The sequence below is a fragment of the Pseudophryne corroboree genome, chromosome 6, assembly GCF_028390025.1.
Source record: "Pseudophryne corroboree isolate aPseCor3 chromosome 6, aPseCor3.hap2, whole genome shotgun sequence".
Taxonomy (NCBI): Eukaryota; Metazoa; Chordata; class Amphibia; order Anura; family Myobatrachidae; genus Pseudophryne; species Pseudophryne corroboree.
This window is the reverse complement of record NC_086449.1, coordinates 803,752,996-803,778,897: the sequence shown is the minus strand read 5'-3', so window position 1 is coordinate 803,778,897 and position 25,902 is coordinate 803,752,996. Positions and strand designations below refer to the sequence as shown.

Here is a 25,902-nt window from a genome sequence, read left to right as displayed (position 1 = left end):
TCTGTAAGGCTGTGATACTCAGTGTCTGCAAAGCCTGCCGTGTGCTCCTCTCTTCAAACAGTGAGTAACCATGGATAAACTGGCTCCTCCAACCGGCATGCTGATGTATGGTAACTTGTCTGAAAACTGGAAAAGATTTAAGCAAAGGTTTAATATATATCTCGCTGCATGTGGAGCTGATTCAGAGGCTGACAAAACGAAGGCATCCATTTTCCTCCATGTGATAGGAGAGGATGTGCTGGACATTTATAATAGTTTTCAGTTTGATGAGGGGCAGAATATGGTACTATCTTCTATAATTCAAAAGTTTGAAGATTACTTTGTGCCAAGGAAAAATGTGACATATGAAAGATATAAGTTTTTCACATGTGATCAGAAGTCTGGAGATGGATTTGATCAGTATGTTACAGAGCTGCAATCACTCAGTAAAACCTGTGAGTTTGGTGATTTAAAGGATTCACTAATTAGAGATCGTATTGTCTGTGGAATACCTGATAATGGACTCAGAGAGAGACTGCTGAGAGAGCAAGTCCTAACACTAGAAAAGGCAATGACTATGGGGGTCATTCCGAGTTGTTCGCTCATTATTTTTTTCTCGCAACGGAGCGATTAGTCGCTACTGCGCATGCGCAATGTCCGCAGTGCGACTGCGCCAAGTAAATTTGCTATGCAGTTAGGAATTTTACTCACGGCATTACAAGGTTTTTTCTTCGTTCTGGTGATCGTAATGTGATTGACAGGAAGTGGGTGTTTCTGGGCGGAAACTGGACGTTTTATGGGTGTGTGCGAAAAAACGCTACCGTTCCTGGGAAAAACGCGGGAGTGGCTGGAGAAACGGAGGAGTGTCTGGGCGAACACTGGGTGTGTTTGTGACGTCAAACCAGGAACGAAACTGACTGAACTGATCGCAGATGCCGAGTAAGTCTGGAGCTACTCAGAAACTGCTAAGAAGTGTCTTTTCGCAATTCTGCTAATCTTTCGTACGCAATTTTGATAAGCTAAGATTCACTCCCAGTAGGCGGCAGCTTAGCGTGTGCAAAGCTACTAAAAACAGCTTGCGAGCGAACAACTCGGAATGAACCCCTATGTGTAGATCTGCAGAAATAACTAGATTTCAAGCCAAAAAGTTACAAAAGGACGCTGATGCTGCTGTATATGTAGTGCAGAAAACAGAGCAAAGCAAACCTCCATTCTCAAGAATGAAGCCGTCTAAGCCACAGTCTAATAAGGAAATGTGTAGTAGATGTGGAAATGCTCACAATCCTAAAATGTGCCCTGCTTATGGTAAAACCTGCATGAAATGTGGTAGACTTAATCACTTTGCCAAATGCTGTAAAATTAAAAGTAAAACAACCAAAGTGCATGCTATTAAACAAACAGAGGAATTCTTTGTGGATTGCATTGAACTTTGCAGTGCAGATAAGAAAGAATGGATTGTCCCTTTAACTGTGAACAAGATTGTCATTCCCTTTAAGCTTGATACTGGTGCGCAGGTGAATTTAATATCATTTCAAGACTATAAGACTTTTAGAGTAAAACCAAAAATTCATCCAGCCAAAGTGAAAGTTACAGGGTACACTGGGGAGGAAATTCCTGTGAAAGGTACATGCTTAGTGACACTGAAATATAAGGGACAACAGTTTAAAACATCTCTACTGATTGTGGATAAAAATGTGCAACTGATTCTAGGATTAAGTTCCTGTGAGAAACTAAGCTTGCTAAAGAAAGTCTTTATGGTGAAATCACAAGTAGAAGATGACTGCAAATCGATGTTTACAGAATACAGAGACTTGTTTGAAGGTCTAGGTTGTTTGCCTGGAGAGCATAAAATAAATATAGACACGAAAGTTTCTTCAGTGATACACCCCTGTAGAAAAGTGCCGTTTGCACTGAGAGAAAAACTGAAACAAGAGTTAAATTGCAATGAAGCCTTGGGTGTGATACAGAAAGTTGATGAGCCTACTGAATGGGTAAGCTCCTTAGTAATTGTTGAAAAGAAAAATGGACAACTCAGAATGGCCCTCATTCCGAGTTGTTCGCTCGTTCTTTTTCTTCGCATCGGTGCGATAAGTCGCAAACTGCGCATGCGCAATGTTCGCAGTGCATCTGCGCCAAGTAAATTAGCACAAAAGTTTGGTATTTTACTCACGGCTTAACGAAGATTTTTCTTCGTTCTGGTGATCGGAGTGTGATTGACAGGAAGTGGGTGTTTCTGGGCGGAAACTGACCGTTTTATGGGTGTGTGTGAAAAAACACAGGCGTGTCAGGGAAAAACGCGGGAGTATCTGGTGAAACGGGGGAGTGGCTGGGCGAACGCTGGGCGTGTGTGTGACGTCAAACCAGGAACGAAACTGACTGAACTGATCGCAGTGGCAGAGTAAGTCTCGAGCTACTCAGAAACTGCAAAGAAATATCTAATTGCTATTCTATTCGCAATTCTGCGAACCTTTTGTTCGCAATTCTGCACAGCTAATATTCACTCCCAGTAGGCGGCGGCTTAGCGTGTGCAAAGCTGCTAAAAGCAGCTAGCGAGCGAACAACTCGGAATGAGGGCCAATATGTCTAGACCCCAGAGATTTAAACAAAGCTATTAAACGAGAACATTTCAAACTACCAACCAGAGATGAAATCATGTTGCAATTTGCGGGAACAAAATGGTTTAGTAAATTGGACGCATCTTCAGGATTCTGGCAAATGAAGCTAGATGAGGCCAGCTCAAAGCTTTGTACATTTAATACACCAGAAGGTCGATACAGATTTCTTAGACTACCATATGGAATTTTGTCTGCTCCAGAAGTATATCACAAAAAGATACACATGATTTTTGAACATATTCCAGGTGTTGATACAATGATGGATGACATTATTGTCTGGGGATCTACAAAGGAAGAACATGATTCTAGATTGAGACAAGTAATGGAACTTGTCAAGAAAGTGAATCTAAAGCTAAACAAGGACAAATGTGAATTTGGCGTGAATACACTTACCTTTATGGGCGACGTGGTCTCGGATCAAGGTGTGAAACTAGACCCAAGGAAAATATCAGCCATAGTGAACATGGAACGTCCTAACAACAAAGACGACGTCAGAAGATTCCTAGGAATGATTACTTACTTAGGAAAGTTTATTTCTCAACTCTCTGAATGAACAGCCTCTCTTAGATGGTTGTTGGACAAAGATAACGAGTGGATGTGGTCACATGAACAAGAAGAAAGTTGGCAAAACTTGAAACAGATCATTACAGAGCAACCAGTGCTAAAATTCTTTGATCCTGCGAAAAGAATAAGAATTTCAGCAGATGCTTCGCAATTTGGCCTAGGCTCAGTGCTGTTACAAGAACATGAGGATACATGGCAACCAGTAATCTATGCATCAAGAGCACTGACAAGTGCTGAAACAAGGTATGCTCAGATAGAAAAAGAACTTCTAGCGATCACATATGCATGTGAGCGATTTCATCAGTTTGTGTATGGTCAAACATTTACAGTGGAAACTGACCACAAGCCATTGATAGCTATCATGACTAAATCATTGCATGACTGTCCCATGAGAATTCAACGAATGCTTATCAGACTACAGAAATATGATGTACACTTGCTGTACTGTCCCGGCAAATACATGTACATTGCTGATACACTTTCTCGTGCTGTGGACAAAAGTGAAGGTTCCAAAAGTCTGATGGATGAAGAGATAGAAGCCTATGTTAAGTTGATCGTAGCTTCTCTACCAGTGTCTCTTGCAAGACAAGAACAGATTAGGAAAGAAACTAAGACAGATGACACAATGAAAGTGTTGAAAGATATCATTCTGAAAGGTTGGCCAGCAGAAAAACATGCGTGCCCGCTGTCTAGCCATGATTATTGGATGTACTGCAGTGACCTTACAGTTGTCGATGGTATTATTTACAAAGGCAATAGGTTTGTCATACCTGCACGACTAAGAAAAACTATGCTGTGCAAGATACATGAAGGCCACTTAGGAGAAGAAAAATGTAAGCGGAGAGCGCGTGAAGTTATGTATTGGCCAAGAATGAACCAAGACATAGCACAGACTACAGCTACATGTGAATTATGTCTTACGTATAGACCGAAACAACAAGTCGAGCCACTGAGTCCTCACGCAGTGCCACTCATCAGCAAATTGTCTAAATTCAGCACTGGAAAACCATTGTCAGTGAACACTTCCATAGGAACACCATGCCTTGCAAAGATTGACCGTACCAGAAAGTTGGTGCAGATTTGTTTGATTGTAATGGGAAAACGTACATTGTCGTGACTGATTATTACTCTAACTACCCTGAGGTGAAGACACTACATACAACTACTAGTAAAGCCGTAATCAATTGCATGAAGTCAATCTTTGCAAGGCATGGTGTTCCTATGGAAGTGTTCACTGACAATGGTCCTCAGTTTTCCAGTGCTGAATTTAGACAATTTTCTGATGAGTGGGAATTTGTCCATACTACGTCAAGTCCCCACTATCCACACTCAAATGGGTTGGTGGAAAGTTCAGTAAAAACTGTAAAGAGTCTCATGAAAAAAGCTCAAGAAGGTAAAGAAGATTTCTACAAAAGTCTTTTAATCTACCGCAGTACACCTTTACAGAATGGACTTTCTCCTGCACAAATGCTGATGGGAAGTAGGATTAGAGCAAATCTCCCGATACATGATGAACTGCTTAATACACATAACTCAGCATTGGTCAGACTGAGTAAGGAACGTCAACAGGCGAAACAGAAACTGTTACATGACAGGCGAGCAAAAAGCTTATCTGATCTAAAATCGGGTGACCAAGTCCTTCTCAGAGATCACGAGAAAGGTATTTGGGCGCAGAAAGGTATTGTGCAAGCACAAGTAGCACCAACATGACCGAAGAATACCCTATGAGGGGCCGTTCAAGTCAAAATTACAGCTTTCTGGATATAACGTATAGCTAATTTTTGCTTTATGGATATGATGTATGACGAGATGGATATGCCGTATGCTGAGATGGATATGATGTATGCTGAGATGGATATGACATATGCCTAGATGGATATGATGTGTGTTGAGATGGATATGATGTATGCTGAGATGGATATGACGTGTACTGAGATGGATATGACATATGCCTAGATGGATATGATGTGTGCTGAGATGGATATGACGTATGCCGAGATGGATATGACATATGCCAAGATGGATATGACATATGCTGAGATGGATATGACATATGCCGAGATGGATATGACATGTGCTGAAATGGATATGATGTATGCTGAGATGGATATGACGTATGCCAAGATGGATATGACGTATGCCAAGATGGATATGACGTATGCTGAGATGGATATGACATATGCTGAGATGGATATGACATATGGTGAGATGGATATGACATATGGTGAGATGGATATGACATATGGTGAGATGGATATGACATATGGTGAGATGGATATGACATATGGTGAGATGGATATGCTGTATGGTGAGATGGATATGACCTGTGCTGAAATGGCTATGGATTATGCTGAAATGGATATGACATATGGTGAGATGGATATGACATATGCTGAGATGGATATGACATATGGTGAGATTGATATGCTGTATGGTGAGATGGATATGACATATGCTGAGATGGATATGACATATGGTGAGATGGATATGACATATGGTGAGATGGATATGACATATGGTGAGATGGATATGACATATGCTGAGATGGCTATGGATTATGCTGAGATGGATATAACATATGGTGAGATGGATATGACATATGGTGAGATGGATATGACATATGGTGAGATGGATATGACATATGCTGAGATGGATATGACATATGGTGAGATGGATATGACATATGGTGAGATGGATATGACATATGGTGAGATGGCTATGGATTATGCTGAGATGGATATGACATATGGTGAGATGGGGATATGACATATGGTGAGATGGATATGACATATGGTGAGATGGATATGACATATGGTGAGATGGATATGACATATGGTGAGATGGCTATGGATTATGCTGAGATGGATATGACATATGGTGAGATGGCTATGGATTATGCTGAGATGGATATGACATATGCTGAGATGGATATGACATATGGTGAGATGGCTATGGATTATGCTGAGATGGATATAACATATGGTGAGATGGATATAACATATGGTGAGATGGATATGACATATGGTGAGATGGCTATGGATTATGCTGAGATGGATATGGATTATGCTGAGATGGATATGACATATGGTGAGATGGGGATATGACATACACTGAGATGGCTATGGACTATGGTGAGATGTGGGGATATGACATACACTGAGAAAAGCACATGATGCAGCCAGCCAATCACAGCTCTCCTATATAAGCAGTGGTGCTGGCTGGGAGGAGGATCAGTATAATGTGGAAGAGCTGAGAAGTGGAGCTCTCCCCAGGTGCCATTGTCAGCAGCAGAGCAGTGATACTGAGGCACATTGCAGAGCAGCTCATCTCCTGCCTCAGGCTGCCTGTCCCCTTTCTAGGTACTGTACTACTGGGATGGGTGCAGGGGGGAATATCTGGTCACAAACACTGCCTGGGGGGAGAAGGTTGTGAGTCAGTGCTCAGCTCACACAGGCAGGGAGTGTGTTACTTTCACTTTCTGTGACAGTAAAAAGATGAAGATTCAGACCCCATTGAGCTACAAGACCCTGACCCAGTGCAGCAGCCTCACAGGATAAAGCAAGGTTAGATAGGGGAAGGTGGCTAATGACACTGCTATAGGGGGAGACCTATGGAAAGTGGGGGCACAGGGGGATATGACACTGTTATTGGGCTGTGGGAGCTGATTACACTGCTATTATGGGGGAGGGCAGAGACACATGGAAAGTGATATTGGGAAAGGGGGAGATACATGGGGAGTGGGGGCCCTAGGGGCTAATAGCACTGGTATGGGGAGGAGGGGGCATACACATGTGCACGGGGGGTGACTTGTGCGCACAGGCACATCCTAATGTCAGGCACCCCCCTCATGCCTGGTCAGATACTGCGCAGAAAGTTGAACCACCCCGCGCCAGCACTATCTGACCAATTCCGCATAATACACAGTCAGACTGGGGGTCATTCCGAGTTGATCGCAGCCAGCAACTTTTAGTCCACGCCTATGGGGGAGTGTATTTTAGCTTAGCAGGAATGCGATCACTTTTGTAGCCCTGCTAAGCTAACATTTTATAAAGCAGAACATGACCAGCCCTGGACATACTTACCCTGTGCGACGATATCAGCGATGCTGGAGCCGGCTATGACGTCAGACATCCGCTCTCCGTTCTCCTGGACACGCCTGCGTTTTCTTCTCCACTCCCCGAAAACGGCAGGCAACGGTCTGGTGATGCCCAGGAACGCCTTCTCTCTGTCAATCTTCTTGCGGTCGTCTCTGCGACCGCTTTCTTCGTACTCCGCTACGTAACTCGGCGACCCCTGTCACCAGCAACGCTGCGCGTGCACAGTGCGGCTGCCGCACATGCACATCCTGGACCCGTTCGCACCGCAGCAACAAACCGCTGCGTGCGAACGAGTCGGAATGACCCTCATTGTGCAGGTGCCGTCTCAGCCCGGCTCCCATTCTGACACCCACACTGTGAGTGATTCCTAACCTACCACCAGAGGTGGATATAGACCTCATGGGGCCCTAAGCAGGATACCAATTTGGGCCCCCCTCCCTCAAACAATCCATAGCATATTTTCGTTCCTGATACAGTATATGACTCTTAAAATATTTGTTGTTTTTCCTCCTTGTATGCTATGGGTGGTATTCATGTGACCGGCGATCAGGAGACCGATGGTTACATGACCACCCCTCACTATCCCGATGGTCGGCATGCCGACCAACAGGGACTATTTCCACTTGTGGGTGTACTCACCCCCCGCCGGGATCCCTGCGTCGGTATGATGACCGCCGGTCAGCCATACCACACCTGTATTCTATGACAGTATATTACTTTCCCCCTTCACTGATTGCACCACATCCACTTACTGACTGCATTTCATAATAGCCATTATTACCCTCTTCAGTCAGTGTAACTGTATTGATTATATATCAGTGACCCCACTGATTGTAGCAGGCAGGTCCCAATCACCTATACACATAGGGGGTTATTCAGGTTGGATTGCAGAATCTGCTAAAAAGCAGAATCTGCAATCCTTTCTATCACATGCTGGGGGCCGACCAGCGCAGGGCAAGACCTCCCAGCATGCTAGCTGGCAGACAGCGATCGCAAAGGTTGTGCATCATCAGATCGACAGTGTCTAGGTCGACAATGTTTAGGTCGACCACTATAGGTCGACAGTCACTAGGTCGACAGGGTTTGAAGGTTGACAGGGTTTCTAGGTCAACATGTACTAGGTCGACAGGTCAAAAGGTTGACATGAGTTTTTTCTTGTTTTCTCTTACGTCCTAGACGATGCTGGGGACTCCAAAAGGACCATGGGGTATAGACGGGATCCGCAGGAGCTTGGGGACACTGAAAAAACTTAAGACTGAGTGTGAACTGGCTCCTCCCTCAATGCCCCTCCTCCAGACCTCAGTTAGACTTTGTGCCCAGGACTGACTGGACACTCACAGGGGAGCTCTCCTGAGTTTCTCTGGAAAAGACTTTATGTTAGGTTTGTTATTTTCAGGGAGACCTGCTGGCTACAGGCTCCCTGCATCGTGGGACTGAGGGGAGAGAAGTCAGACCCACTTCTTCTTAGTTAAGGGCTCTGCTTCTTTGGATACTGGACACCATTAGCTCCAGAGGGTTCGATCACTTGGTGCGCCTAGCTGCTTGTTCCCAGAGCCGCGCCGTCACCCCCCTCACAGAAGCCAGAAGACAGAAGCCGGGTGAGTATTAGAAGAACAGAAGACTTCAGTGACGGCAGAAAACTTCAGTAACGAGGTACAGCGCAGCGGTAGCACTGCGCTCCATGCTCCCACACATGTCACCAACGGCACTTGCAGGGTTCAGGGCGCTAGGGGGGAGTGCCCTGGGCAGCAGTTACTGGGGTTGGTGGTTGGCAAAAAACGTGATATACGGTGCCCGGGCACAGTATAGAGTACCCCTACCCCCGCCAGTGTACATAAATTAGAATTTTAGCGGGCTACAGCGTGCCGGGAAGGGGCTGGGCTTGGCCGCACATTGCTCACCAGCGCCATTTTCTCCTATATCTACAGTGCTGCAGAGACGCCGGCCCTGACCTCCAAGCTCCCGCAAGTAAAAGGGAGGAAAACCAGGGGGAGGGGGGGGGGGGGGAGGCACATGAAATTTGGTGCTTTCATCTATGTTTAATCAGCGCTGATCAAATATACAATTACTTTAGTGTATGGGCGCTGGGATGTGAGCTGGCATATTCCCTCTGTGTTTCGTGTTTCTCCCTAAGGGCTTCTCTGTGGGTCTGTCCCCATGCTTGTGGCCTGTGTAAGTGTGTCGGCACTCGGTGTCGACATGTCTGAGCCTGGGTGTTATGGGGGGTGCAGAAAAGGATTTAGGTATGTCTCTGTCGGCACAGCCTACTATCTAAGAGACTGTATAAATCTGATTCTCAGACACAAACATGGAGACAGTCCGTGAAGGACGCTTTGTCTCAGGTACAGAGAGTCTCAGGGTCTCAAAAGCTTGCTTTTACCCAGATGGCAGATACAGGTACCGACACGGACTCTGACTCCGATGTCGATATTACTGAGGCTTCTTTGCATCCAAGGGTGGTCAAGAGTATTCAGTACATGATTATAGCCATTAAAGATGTTTTACATATTTCTGAGGAACCTGCCGTTCCTGACACAAGAGTTGGTTTATTTGAGGGGAAAAGACCTGAGGGAAAATCCCCCCCCTCTCATGAAATGAAGGCGCTTTGTGAAAAGGCTTGGGAGACCCCTGAAAAATGGTGGCAGATTCCTAAGAGAATTTTGATGGCATATCCTTTCCCCTCTGACGATAGGGAAAATTGGGAGTCATCAAAGAGGGTTGCAATTACCTAAAGGATAAAAAAATTGGGCAGACTAGATGGGCCAAGTGGTTCTTATCTGCCGTCAAATTCTGTTTCTATGTGGACAAGGCTCTCTCGCGATTGTCCAAGAAGGTGGCGCTGCTGTCTCCTGACACGGCTGCTCTCAAGGATCTGGCGGATCGCAAGCTGGAGACGACATTGAAATCCATTTTTGTCAATACTGGTGCATTGCTCAGACCTGCTGTGGCGTCGGTATGGGTGAGTAGTGCTATTGCTAAGTGGGCTGAAAATTTGGCTTCTGATGTGGATGCTCTTGATAAAGATAATATTCTTTTGACTCTTGGTTATATCAAGGACGCTGCAGATTACCTAAATGATGCCAATGCCATGGCGATTTCAGCCAGGAGGGCGCTGTGGGTTCATCAATGGAATGCTGATGCAGACTCCAAGAAGAATATGGAAGCTCTCCCTTTTAAAGGTAGTGTCTTGTTCGGAGACGGCCTGGCTGACCTGGTGTCGACCGCTACTGCGGGTAAGTCATCTTTTCTTCCCTATGTTCCCACACAACAGAAAAAGGCACCCCATCAGCAGCCTAATAAATACAAAAGAGGAAAGGGCTCCTCCTTCCTCGCTTCAAAGCGTAGAGGTAGGGGAAGGAAGTCGCCTGCAGTGTCAGGCACCCAGGACCAAAAGTCCTCCCCCGCCTCTACCAAGTCCACCGTATGACGCTGGGGCGCCCCTAGGGGAGTTCCTACCGGTGGGGGGGGCCGTCTCCGATTCTTCAGTCAGGTCTGGGTTCGTTCCGCTCTGGATCCTTGGGTCTTAAGCATAGTGTCCCAAGGGTTCAGACTGGAGTTTCAGGAGATACCCCCCAACTGGTTTTTCGTGTCGGCCTTGCCAGCTTCTCTTCCCGAAAGAGAGGGGGTAAGGGTGGCGATACAAAAGTTGTGTCAACATAGGGTCGTGGTGCCGGTTTCCCCGTCAGAACGGGGGAAAGGGTTCTATTCAAGCCACTTTGTAGTGCCGAAGCCAGATGGATCGGTCAGACCGATTCTGAACCTAAAATCCCTCAATCCATACTTGAAAACTTTCAAGTTCAAGATGGAGTCGCTTCGAGTGGTGATCTTCAGCCTCGAAGGGGGGGGGGGGGATTTTATGGCGTCAGTCGACATAAAGGATGCTTTCTCTGGCTAGGTCCACAGGATAACATTGGGATATTGTCGAGCGACAGCGAAAATGGCACCAACACGGTCATGAGCTTTCCAGCCTCCCAGGATGCATTGGGGCCTCCACTCTATAGTCCCGCCACTGACTGAGTCAGATCAGTTTTTTGCTTGGTGCGGCAGGAAGCCGCATGGTCGCAGGGCTGCTGTGAAAGCAGTCTAAAGCTTTTATTATTTTATTTTTAGACTCACTATATTTTTAGAGCGACTTATCTTAACAGCGTCTTAAACGCATATTAGAAAGAGTCGATCCAAGAACTCCCCACCGGGTCGCAACAGCGCTTACCTTCGCGGTACAGTGCTGTCTCGACGGGCGTTTGTGTCGGATGTTCTAGCAGGTCCAGCAGACGTAACCAGGCTGTGGCCGGAGCATGGGGAGACAGTGAGTATATGGACTTCCTCTTATTAGAGGGGTCAGGACACAGCTACGCTGATTTGGTGGAGACTACAAACAGCGTGTTGATGCGCCGAACATCTCGAGTGTGACAGCGCTACGGTCCGGGGGATCATAGGTGCCAGGACTAGGTAGAGGCCGCGATCCTGGGAGTTTAAGTCAACAGGGGGATTCAGACGCTCTCCTGGCCATCCCTCCTCCCAGTTCATGGCCAGTTCCCGCGGGTCTCTCGTTTCATGAACTAAATGACCTCACTTCTGGCTCAGACGCTACCACGAGGGTACTCTGTAGCAGCTTAGACGCTGTGGTTGTGTACACTGGATATAAACCCGCCCAGACAGAGTCGCAGGCCTTTAGCATCTGCATGCACGTGGAGTCACTCAGCGTCCGTGTCCGTTGGTGAGCGTCCGTGTCCGTTATCAGTTACCAAGAGCGGCAGTGTACACCACTAGCGTCTGAATCCACTCAGCGTCTTACGAGCGTCTATGCTTGAATATGGAAGTGTGGTGAGTCTCCCTGTATCCCGCTCTCTGAAGGCATGGTATACAGTACTAAAAATTCCTTCTACTTCTTAAAGTTTGCATTGTTAATTTTTAGTACCTATTGCATATGAGACCTGTATATTACTGTGTTTTCTGCATATTATGTTGAAAAAAGAACCAGTTTAAACAGAAGTACAATGTTCCTACTTATGTATAAGTTATTATGGAGATTGTATTCTCATATGACAATGTCTAATGCTTTAACATGTGACTGACTGCTAGTATGTGTGCTGACTTTTCTGTGTAATGTCAGTCCTGTACTGACCCTCAAATCAGGTGCACTGTGGTCAGATTGATCTCACCTCTATATATTGACATATAGGGTGTTTTTTCAGTCACAAAGTGTGTAGTCGATAACAGGTTAATACCATGTCTATGAGCGGCAAAAGTGATGAAGAGAATTTACCTAGTACTCCTATCATGCTTATCTTCTAAGTCAGGGGTAATTGATATGAATCAATTGGTCACTTATGAGGGTTTGTGTGCAAACTGTTTCGCTTTTCAGCGAAGTAAAAAACAGGTGTTAGTTCAGCCTCCAGTGGAGCCACCATGGAATATGTTCGCAAAGACTCTGTCTTCAATAGCGGACAAGTTAAATACAGTAGCACCCCCTCAAGGGTTAGGTTACACTATGAACCCATACATGCAGCTCTCTTCCTATGGTTTGGTTCCTGTAGCCTCTACAAGCAACCAAGGTGTAGGTAAGACTAAGACAGATACGTCTGTATGGCATACTACACAAGATGATACATCGGATGATGATGCGGATACAATAGATTCAACTCCGTATGATGATCAGTCGCAGAGCTTTAGTTCAGATGATGTAGCTGAACTTATTAATGCAGTGAAGGCTGTGCTTTCTCTGGAAGAACCAGCCAAAACCGCGTTAAAAGCAAAAGCACCTGTATTCAAACGAACAAAATCAGTGAAAGCTGAATTTCCAGCATCAGATGAGTTGACAGAAAAGATGGATGAGTCTTGGGTAGCGCCCAGTAAAAAGTATAAGATTCCTAAGAGATGGGATTCTTATTATCCATTTCCTGCTGGGGATTGTTCGAAGAGAGAAGTTCCTCCGAAAGTAGATGCGCATGTTCTGCGACTCGTGCATAAATCTGCTTTACCACTGTCATCTACCTCTTTGAATGATGTCACAGACAGAAGGGTAGAGAGCCTATTGAAAAATATTTTTTCTCTTGTAGGAGCAGTGGTAAGACCTGCTATGGCTTCGGCCTGGGTAGCAAAGGCAATGGGCGAATGGATAGAGGAACTAAAGAACGACATACCCTCTCCTACTAGGGAGCAAGAGGATCGTTTTTGCCATTTAAGACAATCTGCCCAGTATTTCGAAGAAGCAGCAATCGATGTAGGCACTGTTGCTTCTAAAGCTTCAGCCCTGGCAGTAGTCGCTCGCAGAGCAGTCTGGCTACGGACCTGGAAGGCAGATGCGGAATCCAAGAAGGAATTGGAAGCATTGCCTTTTGAGGGTAATATATTATGTGGAAAACCTTTATCGGATATCCTAGAATCAGAGGCTGAATCAAAAAAGGTCAGATTTCCGGCTGCTTATAACCCTAAGTCCAAGGGTTTAAAATTTCGCTCTTTTCGTTGGCAAAGTAAAGCGAAAGCTAGAGAGGAGCCTAAGCAACCCCAGTTTAAATCTAGGGGTAGGAAGCAGTGGGCTAGCAAGAAGCCAGCTTCCAAACCTGAACAGAAACCCTCAGCCCGAAGAGACGGGCCTCCGCCTGGAGGATTCCAGGGTTGGGGGCCGACTCCTGCAATTTGCACATCAACAACAGATGCCTGGGTGCAGAAGGTAGTATCTCAGGGGTATGGGTTCCCATTCAGGAGGCAGCCTCCTGAAAGATTTTTTTGCACCAGCCCGTCTCGTATAGAGTCGAAGGCCAATGCCCTGCAAGAAGCAGTCCAAAAATTACTGCAGTCAGGTGTGATTGTCCCACTACCTCCATCACAAAAGGGACAGGGGTATTACTCCAATCTATTTCTAATCCAGAAACCAAATGGGTCACATCGACCAATTCTAAATCTAAAAATGTTGAACAACTACATATGGATCCCGAAGTTCCACATGGAGACGTTACGCTCCATAATGTTGGCTATGGAACCGGGAGATTACATGGTATCTCTGGATGTACAGGATGCTTACCTACATGTACCTATAGCACTATCACATCAGTGTTACCTCAGGTTTGCCATCCTCAAGGAACATTTTCAGTTCCAAGCTCTGCCCTTCGGGCTAGCTACAGCACCCAGGGTGTTTACCAAGATCATGGTGGTTATGGCAGCTTGTCTGCGCAAACAAGGGATAAGAATATTCCCATACCTGGACGACCTGTTAATCTTAGCACAGCCGCAAGATTTACTGTTGAGCCATCTCCAACAGACGATAGTTTGTTTACAGAGACACGGGTGGCTCATAAATTGGGAGAAGTTGTCCCTGAATCCGTCACAGCGGGTGGTTCATTTGGGAGCCATATTGGATTCAGACCTACAGAGAGTTCTCTTGCCAGAGAAAAAGATAATCAAGGTGCAGGTCATGGCTCATAAGGGTTATGTTATATAACATAACCTTACATAAGGGTTATGTTATAGTTGCATCAGGGTTGAGCTGATGCTCTATTGTTGTTCATACTGTTAACTGGGTAAGTTTATCACGTTATACGGTGTGATTGGTGTGACTGGTATGAGTCTTACCCTGGATTCCAAAATCCTTTCCTTATACTGTCAGCTCTTCCGGGCAGTTTCCTTAACTGAGGTCTGGAGGAGGGACATAGAGGGAGGAGCCAGTGCACACCAGTACCTAAATTCTTTCTTAGAGTGCCCTGTCTCCTGTGGAGCCTGTCTATTCCCCATGGTCCTTACGGAGTCCCCAGCATCCACTACGGACTACGAGAAATAGATTTACCGGTAAGTAAAATCTTATTTTTGACTATACTATGTACTAGATTGTACACAATGTGCAGGCTAGTCAATCTTAAAAATAGTCTTTCATTTCTTGCAATACCGAACCCATGGGGCCGCGCATCGGTATTGCAAGCTGTGTGCACACGGTGTGATTTGCGCTAACTTTCCTTACAATTTTGACTATATAATCCAAATCGTAAGGTTACATCGCACCGTGTGTATGCACATTAAGTTTGCAAGCAGGGCCATCCTATCTCTGACTGCATGTTCTTAGGTTTGGACCACACATAGCAGCCAAGCGGGTCCCGCTGAACATGACCCGCTTAGCCGGGAGTGTGGCTCTGTGTTCACACGGATCCTGTTCTGCGGGATTCCGCAGAACATGATCCAGCCAGTGACACACACAGGATTTTAATGGAGACACAGTGCGGCTGAAATTTGTGTTCACATTGAAATCCTGCTGCCCTGTCATCTGACCCGACCGCAGCATGCTGCAGTCAGATCCGGTGGCGGCAGGACTGCCGCACATGTAGGCGCCCATGTGCAGTCTCCTTGCGGCCAAGCAGGTTCCCATTGGCTGCTATGTGTGGCCCCACCCTTAGCCATTTTGTTTCAATTCTGTTTCCATTTGTAAAGGGCATCGTATTTTACTGTTATATAATAAACTTAAGAATTAAATAAACAGATAATTAAACTGCATTCTTTTTTATTCATTGAACTTTATATTTTTATTAAAATGTATGTATTAAACCAGAGATTGTTTAACTATAATAATTTAGGTGTGCGTGCTTGGTGGGGAGCCCAGTTATTTGGAATGTGAGAGACATATGGACATTTTTAGAGGTGAATTATCAATAGCAGATTCGGGTTTTGTCCTGCAGCCTGTTTTCAGCACAACCAGTATGGGTCATTGGGTCAACACAACTTAGGTCGACAGTCATTAGGTAGACATCAGTTTTTTTTTTCTTTTTTTGGTGTCATTTTCTTTGTAAAGTGATGGGGAACCCCAATTAGTGCACCGTGTCCCCTCGCATGGCGAGCAAGCTTCGGGCAAGGTTCCTCGCTCCGCTACTGCTGTGCTCGGCGCAGGTTACTATTCCCATTCGTAGTCCACGTGGATCGTAAGGTATGAAAAAGTCCAGAAATTTTAAAAAAGTTAAAAACTTATGTCGACCTTTTGACCTGTCGACCTAGTACATGACAACCTAATGACCATGTCAATCTAGTGACCCTGTCGACCTAATGCATGTTGACCAATAGTGGTCGACCTCAGTGGTGTTGACCTAATGACCGTACCCTTAACATGGTAATGACTGTGAATATGACACATCTCCAGCCTCTAGGGGGTGAGCATATTTCCTTATCTGGACAACAACAGAATCAGCACTCCTTAGTTATAAAATATTTTGATTCAGTTTTTCATGACGCACCTTAGGGCTAATGTAGACCTGATCGCTGCTGTGCATTTTTGCACAGCAGGCGATCAGGACTGAACTGCGCATGTGCCTCAGTGTGCATGCCAGAGATGCAATCGGCATCTCAGCCCAGCGATCACCTCTGCCTGATTGACAGGCAGCGGCGTTCGCTGGGCGGCGGCGTTAGCCTGCCGTTTTGGGGGCGCAGTCCCGGCAACGCATGCATGCCCAGAACATGTGGGAGGCGGGCCGTGGCGGCTGCGTGACGTCACATGCAGCCGCTGTGACCTGGGACATGGTGAAAATTCACCTACCAGCGCAGCAATGTGGTGGGGGTAGGGCTAGACATGCGGGGTGGACTAGCCCTGTGCTAGGAGTCCCCCCGCATGTCAGGGTGGCTGATCGTAGCCGTGCAAAATTTTGCATGGCTACAATAAGGTCTGAATTAGCTCCCTGGTTCTCAGCAACCAATGCTGGACTGTTTACTTCAAGATATGGGTATATTTACTAAAGTGTGTATTTTAGAAATTGAGATGTTGCCCATAGCAACCACTCATATTCCAGTTTTTATCTTCTAGAAGCAGCTAGATAAATGTTAAGTAGAATCTGATTGGTTGATATGGGCAACATCTGCACTTCTAAAAAACTCATACTTTAGTAAATATACCCTTAGCCACCATGTATTTGTTTATTATTAACTAAATATGATCTCAATGTGTGCATGGAACCCACCCAGGGCATATTACAGTACATCTATTCCAGACATTCTCACACTCAGGTGCACTGTGTATTCACAACTGTCACAATTTTAAAATCCATAGGTGATTTGAACAACTATAACTGTGAGAGCTCCAAGTCAAAGAACCTGCGATCTATTCCCTGATAATGGTCAAGGGTGCCACTGAGACATCTTCATGTGCTAAGGGATGCCAAGACATGCTTTAGTTATAGCATTATGGAAATTAATTTCTCACATGGTTATATATTATCTTGTTATAAACAAATTGAAGCACCCTGTACACATGCATTACTGCTTTTAAAAAATATGTATACTCATTTTTTTTTTTTTATTGCAACACAATCATTAACATCATAAACAGCAGAATTGAGATGTATAACATGCTGTGAGAGAAATTGTAATGATCAAAATACTATATTAAAATTGTATATGAATAATGGGGGTCTTTCCGAGTTGATCGCTCGTTATTTTTTTTACGCAACAGAGCGATTAGTTGCTAATGCGCATGCGCAATGTCCGCAGTGCGTCTGCACCAAGTAAATGTTCTAATAAGTTAGGTATTTTACTCACGGCATTACTAGGATTTTTCATTGTTCTGGTGATCGTAATGTGACTGACAGGAAGTGGGTGTTTCTGGGCGGAAACTGGACGTTTTATGGGTGTGTGTGTGAAAAAACGCTGCAGTTTCTGGGAAAAACGCGGGAGTGGCTGGAGAAACGGGAGGGTGTCTGTGCGAACGCTGGGTGTGTTTGAGACGTCAAACCAGGAATGAAACTGACTGAACTGATCGCAGTGTAGGAGTAAGTCTGAGCTACTCAGAAACTGCTAAGAAATTTCTACTCGCAATTTTGCAAATCTTTCGTTCGCAATTCTGCTAAGCTAAGATTCACTCCCAGGGGGCTGTGGCCTAGCGTGTGCAATGCTGCTAAAAGCAGCTAGTGAGCGAACAACTCGGAATGAGGGCCCATGTAAAGAGAAGAGTCATTTTAAAGGATGCAAGTTGAAAATCCACATAGATTCTTTGTGTAATATACATTGATAATGTTTCAAACAATGCTTTACGGCCACAAATACAATTTTTACACTTTTTAATTCCAAATCACAACAAGAGTGCGAAACACGTTATTAAAACACTGACATTCCAGTGGTTTGTCTTATTTTCTCCAAGAAATTGTTTTGGATTACAACATACTAAAAAACATGAGATCATATACAGGCCAAAATTTATCAAGCCTTGGAGAGTGCTAAATTGCAGTGAAATAAGAACCAACCAATCAGCTTCTGTCATTTTTCAAACACAGCCTGTAACACCACCAGTTAGGAGGTGGTTGGTACTTTATCACTGTGCAATTTATCAATCTCCAAGGCTTGATAAATCTAGCACTTGGTATTATTATCAGCTCTGCTATGCACTCAAAATTGAAATTGTTGGTTTCGCCGATGAGCTGCTGCAGCCAATGATCTGTGAGAGGATCATCAATGCTGGGAAGTTACTCACAACAGGATTGGCACACAATTTCCCCAGACTAATCATACATGAACAGCCAAGTCTTGACTCTGTTGGTTAGGAAAATGTGCCAGACCATGACAAATAGCTGCACTGATACTTATGAAAGTGATGGGCAGCTGTTGTGGAAAAGTGCGGAAAGAAAACTGCAGTTTAAAGGGTGTTCTGTATAGTGCGGTCCGAGGCTCAAATAATTAGCAGTCTTGCTTGCTGATAAGTGGTAAAGTTGAGAGTGATATCTAGTACTGGCAAATCCACTTGCATCTGTCATATAACAGGCTGTTTCTAAACAATGGGGTAGAGGTATGATGCAGTGAAAAGAAGGGAGAAGTGAGCCAGTGGAGAAGTTGACCATGGCAACCAATCAGCACTGACGTAACATTTATCATTTGGGCACCTTCTCCACTGGCTCACTTCTCCACTCTTTTCCCTGCTTCATACTTCTACCCAGATGTCAGTTATGAGTGGCATGTCTAGAATTAGTGTTAGCCTCTGGATATTTTTATAGTTCAGCAAGACATTCAATGGATGGCTGTGGGTCAAACCCAATTGGAGGAATCTGATTTGCACCTGCTACAAATTACAGAATATCTTGGTGTTGGGTGCTGCATTCTTTTTCTGAAACTGATAAACCAAACATTAAAACATTAAAAAGTACTGTCAATTAGATTTTTAATGATGTCATTTCTGTATATATAATCTATCTTTATACTGAAAAAGAAATTTAAAGACAAATAAATATAAAATATATAGGAATGCGGTCAGTGCCAGCATCCTGGATTTCAGCGCCAGAATCCCAACGCTGCTCAGAAGACTGGCATAGGAATTACAATATTGCTTTCAATGCCAATGCAGGAGTCCCAAATTACATCATCTCTATTGTAAGTATGCCAGGGTGGTCAATGGTTAAGCCGAGGGGGAGGGGGAAGGGGGGTTAGGTTTTGACACTAGGGGAAGGCTAATACCCCTTTTCCACCTAAGTACCGTGTCCGATCCGGGATGTTTAACACGGCTACAACCCGTGTCGGCCACCCCGTTTCCACTACACTTCGACACGGGTTACTCCCGTGTCTGATCTGTTTCCACCTAACCCGGGTAAGCTCTGTAAAAGCCTATTGCTGTCATTACAAATGGACTTTTTACTGTCTCATCAAGAGGATGTCATCAAAAGGACCAAAAGGGAGGGGTGGGGTGTTTTGTTTGCAAGCTGCCTCAATGCCTGCATGTGCCCAGCGTAGTGTTGTAGCTGCTGCAATAGATGTGCATCCGGGTTTGTTTGCTGCTGCGGTGCCTGCATGTGCCCAGCGTGTCTCCCAGGGATGACATCATCTTCCAGTGCCCCAGAAGCACCAGTCAGCGTCTCAGAGCGTTACTCGGGTCTGAAAACACGTGTAATGACCGTTTACACTGCACCGTTATCCGTGTCATTACCGTGTTCTACCCAGGTAAATAGCCGGGTAGGATTCCCGGGTCACTCAACCCGTGTTGACCCGTTTCCACCTACTAAAAACCCGTGTCGATGAGCGCCCCCGTGCAAAAACACGGGTAAAAACAGCTAGTGGAAAAGGGGTATAAGTGTTAGGTTAAGAGAGATAGAGGGGATCGAGAAAAAGTTGGGGTCAAGGAAAGAGAGGTAGAGACAGAGGTGGTCATTCCGAGTTGATCGCTAGCTGCCGCTCGCAGCGCAGTGATCAGGCAAAAAAGCGGCACTTCTGCGTATGGTGCGCACTGCGCACGTGCAACGTACATTCACAAAAGCCGATGCAGTTTCACACAAGGTCTAGCGATGCTTTTCAGTCGCTCTGTTGACCACTGAGTGATTGACAGGAATGGGGCGTTTCTGGGAGGTAACTGACCGTTTTCAGGGAGTGTGCTACAAAACGCAGGCGTGTGAGATACAAACACAGGCGTGCCTGGGGAAATGGGGGAGTGGCTGGCCGAACGCAGGGCGTGTTTGTGACGTCAAAACAGGAACTAAATAGTCTGAAGTGATCGCAAGGTAGGAGTAGGTCTGCAGCTACTCAGAAACTGCTTGAAAAGATTTTGGAGCAGTTTTGCGAACCTTTCGGTCGCACTTCTGCTAAGATAAGATACACTCCCAGAGGGCGGCGGCCTAGCGTGTGCACAGCTGCTAAAAGCAGCTAGCGAGCGAACAACTCGGAATGACCACCAGAGTATCAAGGAAAGGGAAACAGTGTAAGGGAAAGAGAGAGATTGGGCGAGAGTGTCATGGACAGAGAGACATTGAGGCCCCTTTATCAGTCAATATTTACGGCTATGTACCCGAAAACACCCATTTTCTTTGGCTAGCACACAATAGTATCCACTGAATGTGAGAAGGAGGGATCATAGTACATATCTCCAATACCAGCTGTGATCCCTACATTACCGCTGGCAGCCACATCTCCCTTAGGTTTCTATAGAAACCTATAGGGGATGCGATGCTGCCTTATAAATCAATATTGGGCCTGATGCACTATGTATTGACATTGGGCCTGGCTGGACTACACTTTGGGGCATGTAGTTCTAACAGGGTTCCCTGGAAACCCTCCGCTGGAAATGGACCCGGTGCATGGCGATCACAGTGACCACACATGCGCAGAGGCCCGGACTCCGCTTTCAGCACTTTGCAGGGATGGGCTCCTTTCTGAGCCCCTGTTCCTGTGGGTGCCGGGTGATACATTCACCTGATAGGATCATATATTGCAATGTGATCCTCACCACTTATAATGCGCCCAGATAACATTGAATATGTGACCCTTGATAAATGGGGCTCATTATCAGGGAAAGAGAGAATAATAATTGAATAGCGCACAAAGTGTCTAATTTACCATCTACACGCTGGAAATTTTATTTGATAAAAGTTATCATTTAACCCCCGTAGGTATTACAAAGAAACTATGGACATGCAGTCGGGTAAAGAGCCTTTCCTGTCATACTAACGTATATGCCAGAGTTTTGACTGTATAAAGTATATAAAAAATACAAAGAATATATTATAAACTAGGTGATTCATCGCGCCCTACGGGCGATCTTCACACCGTCGGTTGGGGCTACGCCCCGTTAACCCCTGCACGCCTTTGAACATACACAAGCCAGTAGATAGGTGGTCAAGAGGTGCTGCGGGTGGGGAAGGGAAGGGTGTGGTAGGTCCGCGAATGGGGGAAGGCAGAGCCGGATTAAGACCATGGGGGGCCCGGGGTGCTTTAGACAGTGGGGTTCCTATTGAAGAGAGGGGTGGGGGGTGCACCTATTAACGGGGCCTAATGCCCACCATGCGCCCTCGGGCCGGGAGGGCCCGACTATAAATGTCCACGGGGCGAGAGGGCCCGACTACATACCCACAGGCCAGGAGGGGCTGACTGTACCTACGGGCCTAGTGCCCGATCCCTGACGGTCTAGGGAGGAAAGGGGGGGTGAGTGAGAAACCAGCTCACTGAGGCCTCACCTGGTCCGGGTCATCTTCCATCAGGAGCACGGCGTCTTCCGGCCTTTTCAGCGGGCACCAGAGCTCTTCTCCCTCCGTCCGGCTGTTCACCGCTCTTCAGCGCGGCCTCCCTCTTCGGCTCTCGCTCGGTGTCTTCTGCACTCTTCCGCGCGGTCGTCTTCTTCGGCTCCCGTCCGGCATCTGAAGTCAGATGGCGTGGGCGGGGCCAATGACCCGGCGAGACAATCTGATTGGCCGGCGCCCCGCGAGCCATGATTTACATCTGAAGTCAGATGGCGTGGGCGGGGCCAATGACCCGGCGAGACAATCTGATTGGCCGGCGCCCCGCGAGCCATGATTTACTGGCGGATGGCGCCGGAAAAGAACTCCCGCCGCCAGCGCTTCAGATTGGCTGGCAAAACGGCGCCAAGTTTGAAGCGCCGCTGCTCGTCGCCACTTCCAGTCTCGTGCAAGGAAACACCTGGTCCCTGCACCGGAGCTCTGATGTGCCCTGGAACACAGGTCACATCTCTACAGCACTACAGATCGGATCGGAAGAGAGATCCGATCTGTGGTGTGGCAGGGGGCCCTTTTGGACCCCCCCCTTAATCAGGCTCTAGGGAAGGTGTGGGTGGGGGCCGGAGGTGCTGTGGTTGGAGGAGTGGCGGCTGCGGGGGTCCGGATGCGCTGCGGCAGGGGAGGGGTGTGATGCGGATGTGGGTGATACGGATGGGGGAGGGGGTGGGAATGCTGTGGGTGTTGGAGGGACGTGTGTGGGGGGTGGATGTGGTGGATGCTGTGGGTGGGAGGGGGGGCGTATGTGGTGGATGCTGTGGGTGTCACGGGTGGGAGCCGGCCGGGTGGGGTGGAGCATGGGGGGGGGAGGTGGGTATGGTGGGGGGAGGTGCAGGGGCGCTGCAGGTGGGGGAGGGGTGTGGGTGCTACGGGTGGGGGAGGGGTGTGTGCCGCGGGTGGGGGACGGATGTCGTGGATGCTGCGGGTGGGGGAGGGGCTGGTGGGGTGTGGGTGTAGCGAGGAGGAGAGGTGGGTATGGGGGGAGGTGCTGTGGGTGGGGGAGGGGGGGGGGTGCTACGGTTGGGGGAGGGAGTGCAGTGGGAAGGAGGGGGGAGTACCGCGGGTGGGGGGCGGATGTGGATGGTGTGGGTTTGGCGGGTGGGGTGGAGGGTGCGTGGGTGTAGGGGGGGGAGATGGGTGTAGGGGGGGGGTGCCGCGGGTGGGGGAGAGAGGGTGGGTTTTTTGGGTTGTGGGTGCTACGGGAGGGGGATGGATGTGGTGGGTGCCACGGGTGGGGGAGGGGTAGGGGGAGTTCTGCGGATGAGGGGGGGTGCTACAGGAGGGGGCGGGAGTGCTGCGGGTGGTGGAGGGGCGTGTGCCGCGGATGTGGTGGATGCTGTGGGTGCCGCGGGTGGGGGAGGGGTGGGGGGTGCATCAGGTGGGGGTGGGGACGGGAGTGCAGTGGTTGGGTGAGGGGTGTGTGCCGCGGGTGGGGTGGATGCTGTGGTTACCGCGGGTGGGAGGGTGCGGGGTGCCGCGGGTGGGAGGGTGCGGGGTGCCGCGGGCCATGTGGTGCAGGTGGGAGGGGGGCGTGAGCCGTGTTTCGCGGGTGGGGGGCTGATGTGTTGGATGCTGTGGGTGGAAGGAGGGGCGTGCGCCGCGGGTGTCGCGGATGTGGTGGATGCTATGGGTGCCACAGGTGGGGGAGGGGGGGTTCTGCGGGTGGGGGAGGGGCGGGGGAGTGCTACAGGAGGGAACGGGAGTGCTGCGGGTGTTGGAGGGGAGTGTGGGGTGGAGGGTGCGGGGGGAGAAGTGGTATTGGGGTGGTGCCGCGGGTGGGGGAGGAGTGGGGGGTGCAGCAGGTGGGGGAGGGGACGGGAGTGCAGTGGTTGGGTGAGGGGTGTGTGCCGCGGGTGGAAGGAGGTCCGTGCGGCGCGGGTGGGATGCGGTGTGTGCCGCGGGTGAAAGGAGAGCCGTGCGCCGCGGGTGGGGTGAATGCTGTGGGAGGGGGGGCCTCCGGACTGTGCAGTGACGGCGAGTCCGGCTTACAGTCCCCGCTCCCCGGCTGCAGGATCACCAGGGTACGTACAGGGAGTGTACGGGGAGGAGAGAGACAGGGCACTGGGCGGAGATGGGCGGACCGAGGGAGGGGACTGTTCCTGCACTGCATGCAGCCACTGTGACTCCGCCCAGCGTTACAGGCACAGAGTCACAGACTAAGGCAAATATATAGATGTGCCCCCAGTAGTAGTACCGTCCTTATACATAATGCCCCCCCCAGTAGTAGTAGCATCCTTACATGTAATGCCCTCCCAGTAGTAGTAGCACCGTCCTTATACATAATGCCCCCCAGAAGTAATAGAGTCCTTATACATAATGCCCCCCAGATGTAATAGAGTCCTTATACATAATGCCCCCCCCAGTAGTAGCGTCCTTATATGTAATGCCCCCCAGTATTAGTAGCCTGCTTATACGTAATGCCCCCTATAGTAGTAGCGTCCTTATACGTAATGCCCCCCCATAGTAGTAGCGTCCTTATACGTAATGTCCCCCTATATTAGTAGCGTCCTTAGACGTAATGCCCCCCCTATAGTAGTAGCGTCCTTAGACGTAATGCCCCCCCTATAGTAGTAGCGTCCTTAGACGTAATGCCCCCCCTATAGTAGTAGCGTCCTTATACGTAATGCGCCCCCTATAGTAGTAGCGTCCTTATACGTAATGCCCCCCCTATAGTAGTAGCGTCCTTATACGTAATGCCCCCCCTATATTAGTAGCGTCCTTATACGTAATGCCCCCCCTATAGTAGTAGCGTCCTTATACGTAATGCCCCCCCTATAGTAGTAGCGTCCTTATACGTAATGCTCCCCCTATAGTAGTAGCTTCCTTATACGTAATGCCCCCCCTATAGTAGTAGCATCCTTATACGTAATGCCCCCCTATAGTAGTAGCGTCTTTATACGTAATGCCCCCCTATAGTAGTAGCGTCCTTATACGTAATGCCCCCCCCTATAGTAGTAGCGTCCTTATACGTAATGCCCCCCCTATAGTAGTAGCGTCCTTATACGTAATGCCCCCCCCTATAGTAGTAGCTTCCTTATACGTAATGCCCCCCCTATAGTAGTAGCATCCTTATACGTAATGCCCCCCTATAGTAGTAGCGTCTTTATACGTAATGCCCCCCTATAGTAGTAGCGTCCTTATACGTAATGCCCCCCTATAGTAGTAGCGTCCTTATACGTAATGCCCCCCATAGTAGTAGCGTCCTTATACGTAATGCCCCCCCTATATTAGTAGCGTCCTTATACGTAATGCCCCTCCTATAGTAGTAGCGTCCTTGCATGTAATGGCCCCCCCAGCAGTGGCGTCCAATAAAGTGCGCACATACAGACATATCTCACACACACACAATTCACACATATATACAAACACACACACACCACCATATATATACACACACACACACACACACACACACACACACACACACACACACACACACACTATATACACACACACACTATATATACACACACACACACACACACACACATTTCTCTCTCACCCTCCACTTACCAAGTCTGACTGGCCGTCACTGCAATGCTGATTCCACCACTGTTCAGCTGTCTGGTCCCGTGTAGCTCCGCCCCTCTATTCCGTGTAGCTCCTCCCCCTCGTGGCACCGAAGCTCCGCTGTCACAGGTGATTGGGGGGGGGGGGGGGGGGGACAGGAACAGCAGCCGGCAGCCTCACCTCCTATACTGT

At 47.7% G+C, this 25,902-nt stretch overlaps 1 protein-coding gene across 2 annotated transcripts in view; it reads left to right on the top strand.

Moving 5' to 3' along the window:
• Positions 1–17,541, top strand: part of LOC134933617 (hemagglutinin/amebocyte aggregation factor-like) — a 33,528-nt gene extending 15,987 nt beyond the window's left edge. For both annotated transcript variants that reach the window (XM_063928960.1, XM_063928959.1), the window contains exon 5: positions 17,274–17,541. In XM_063928960.1, coding sequence (XP_063785030.1) covers positions 17,274–17,277 — 4 coding nt within the window. In that variant the 3' untranslated portion in view covers positions 17,278–17,541. The remainder of the gene's footprint in view (positions 1–17,273) is intronic.
• Positions 17,542–25,902: the final 8,361 nt, after the last annotated feature.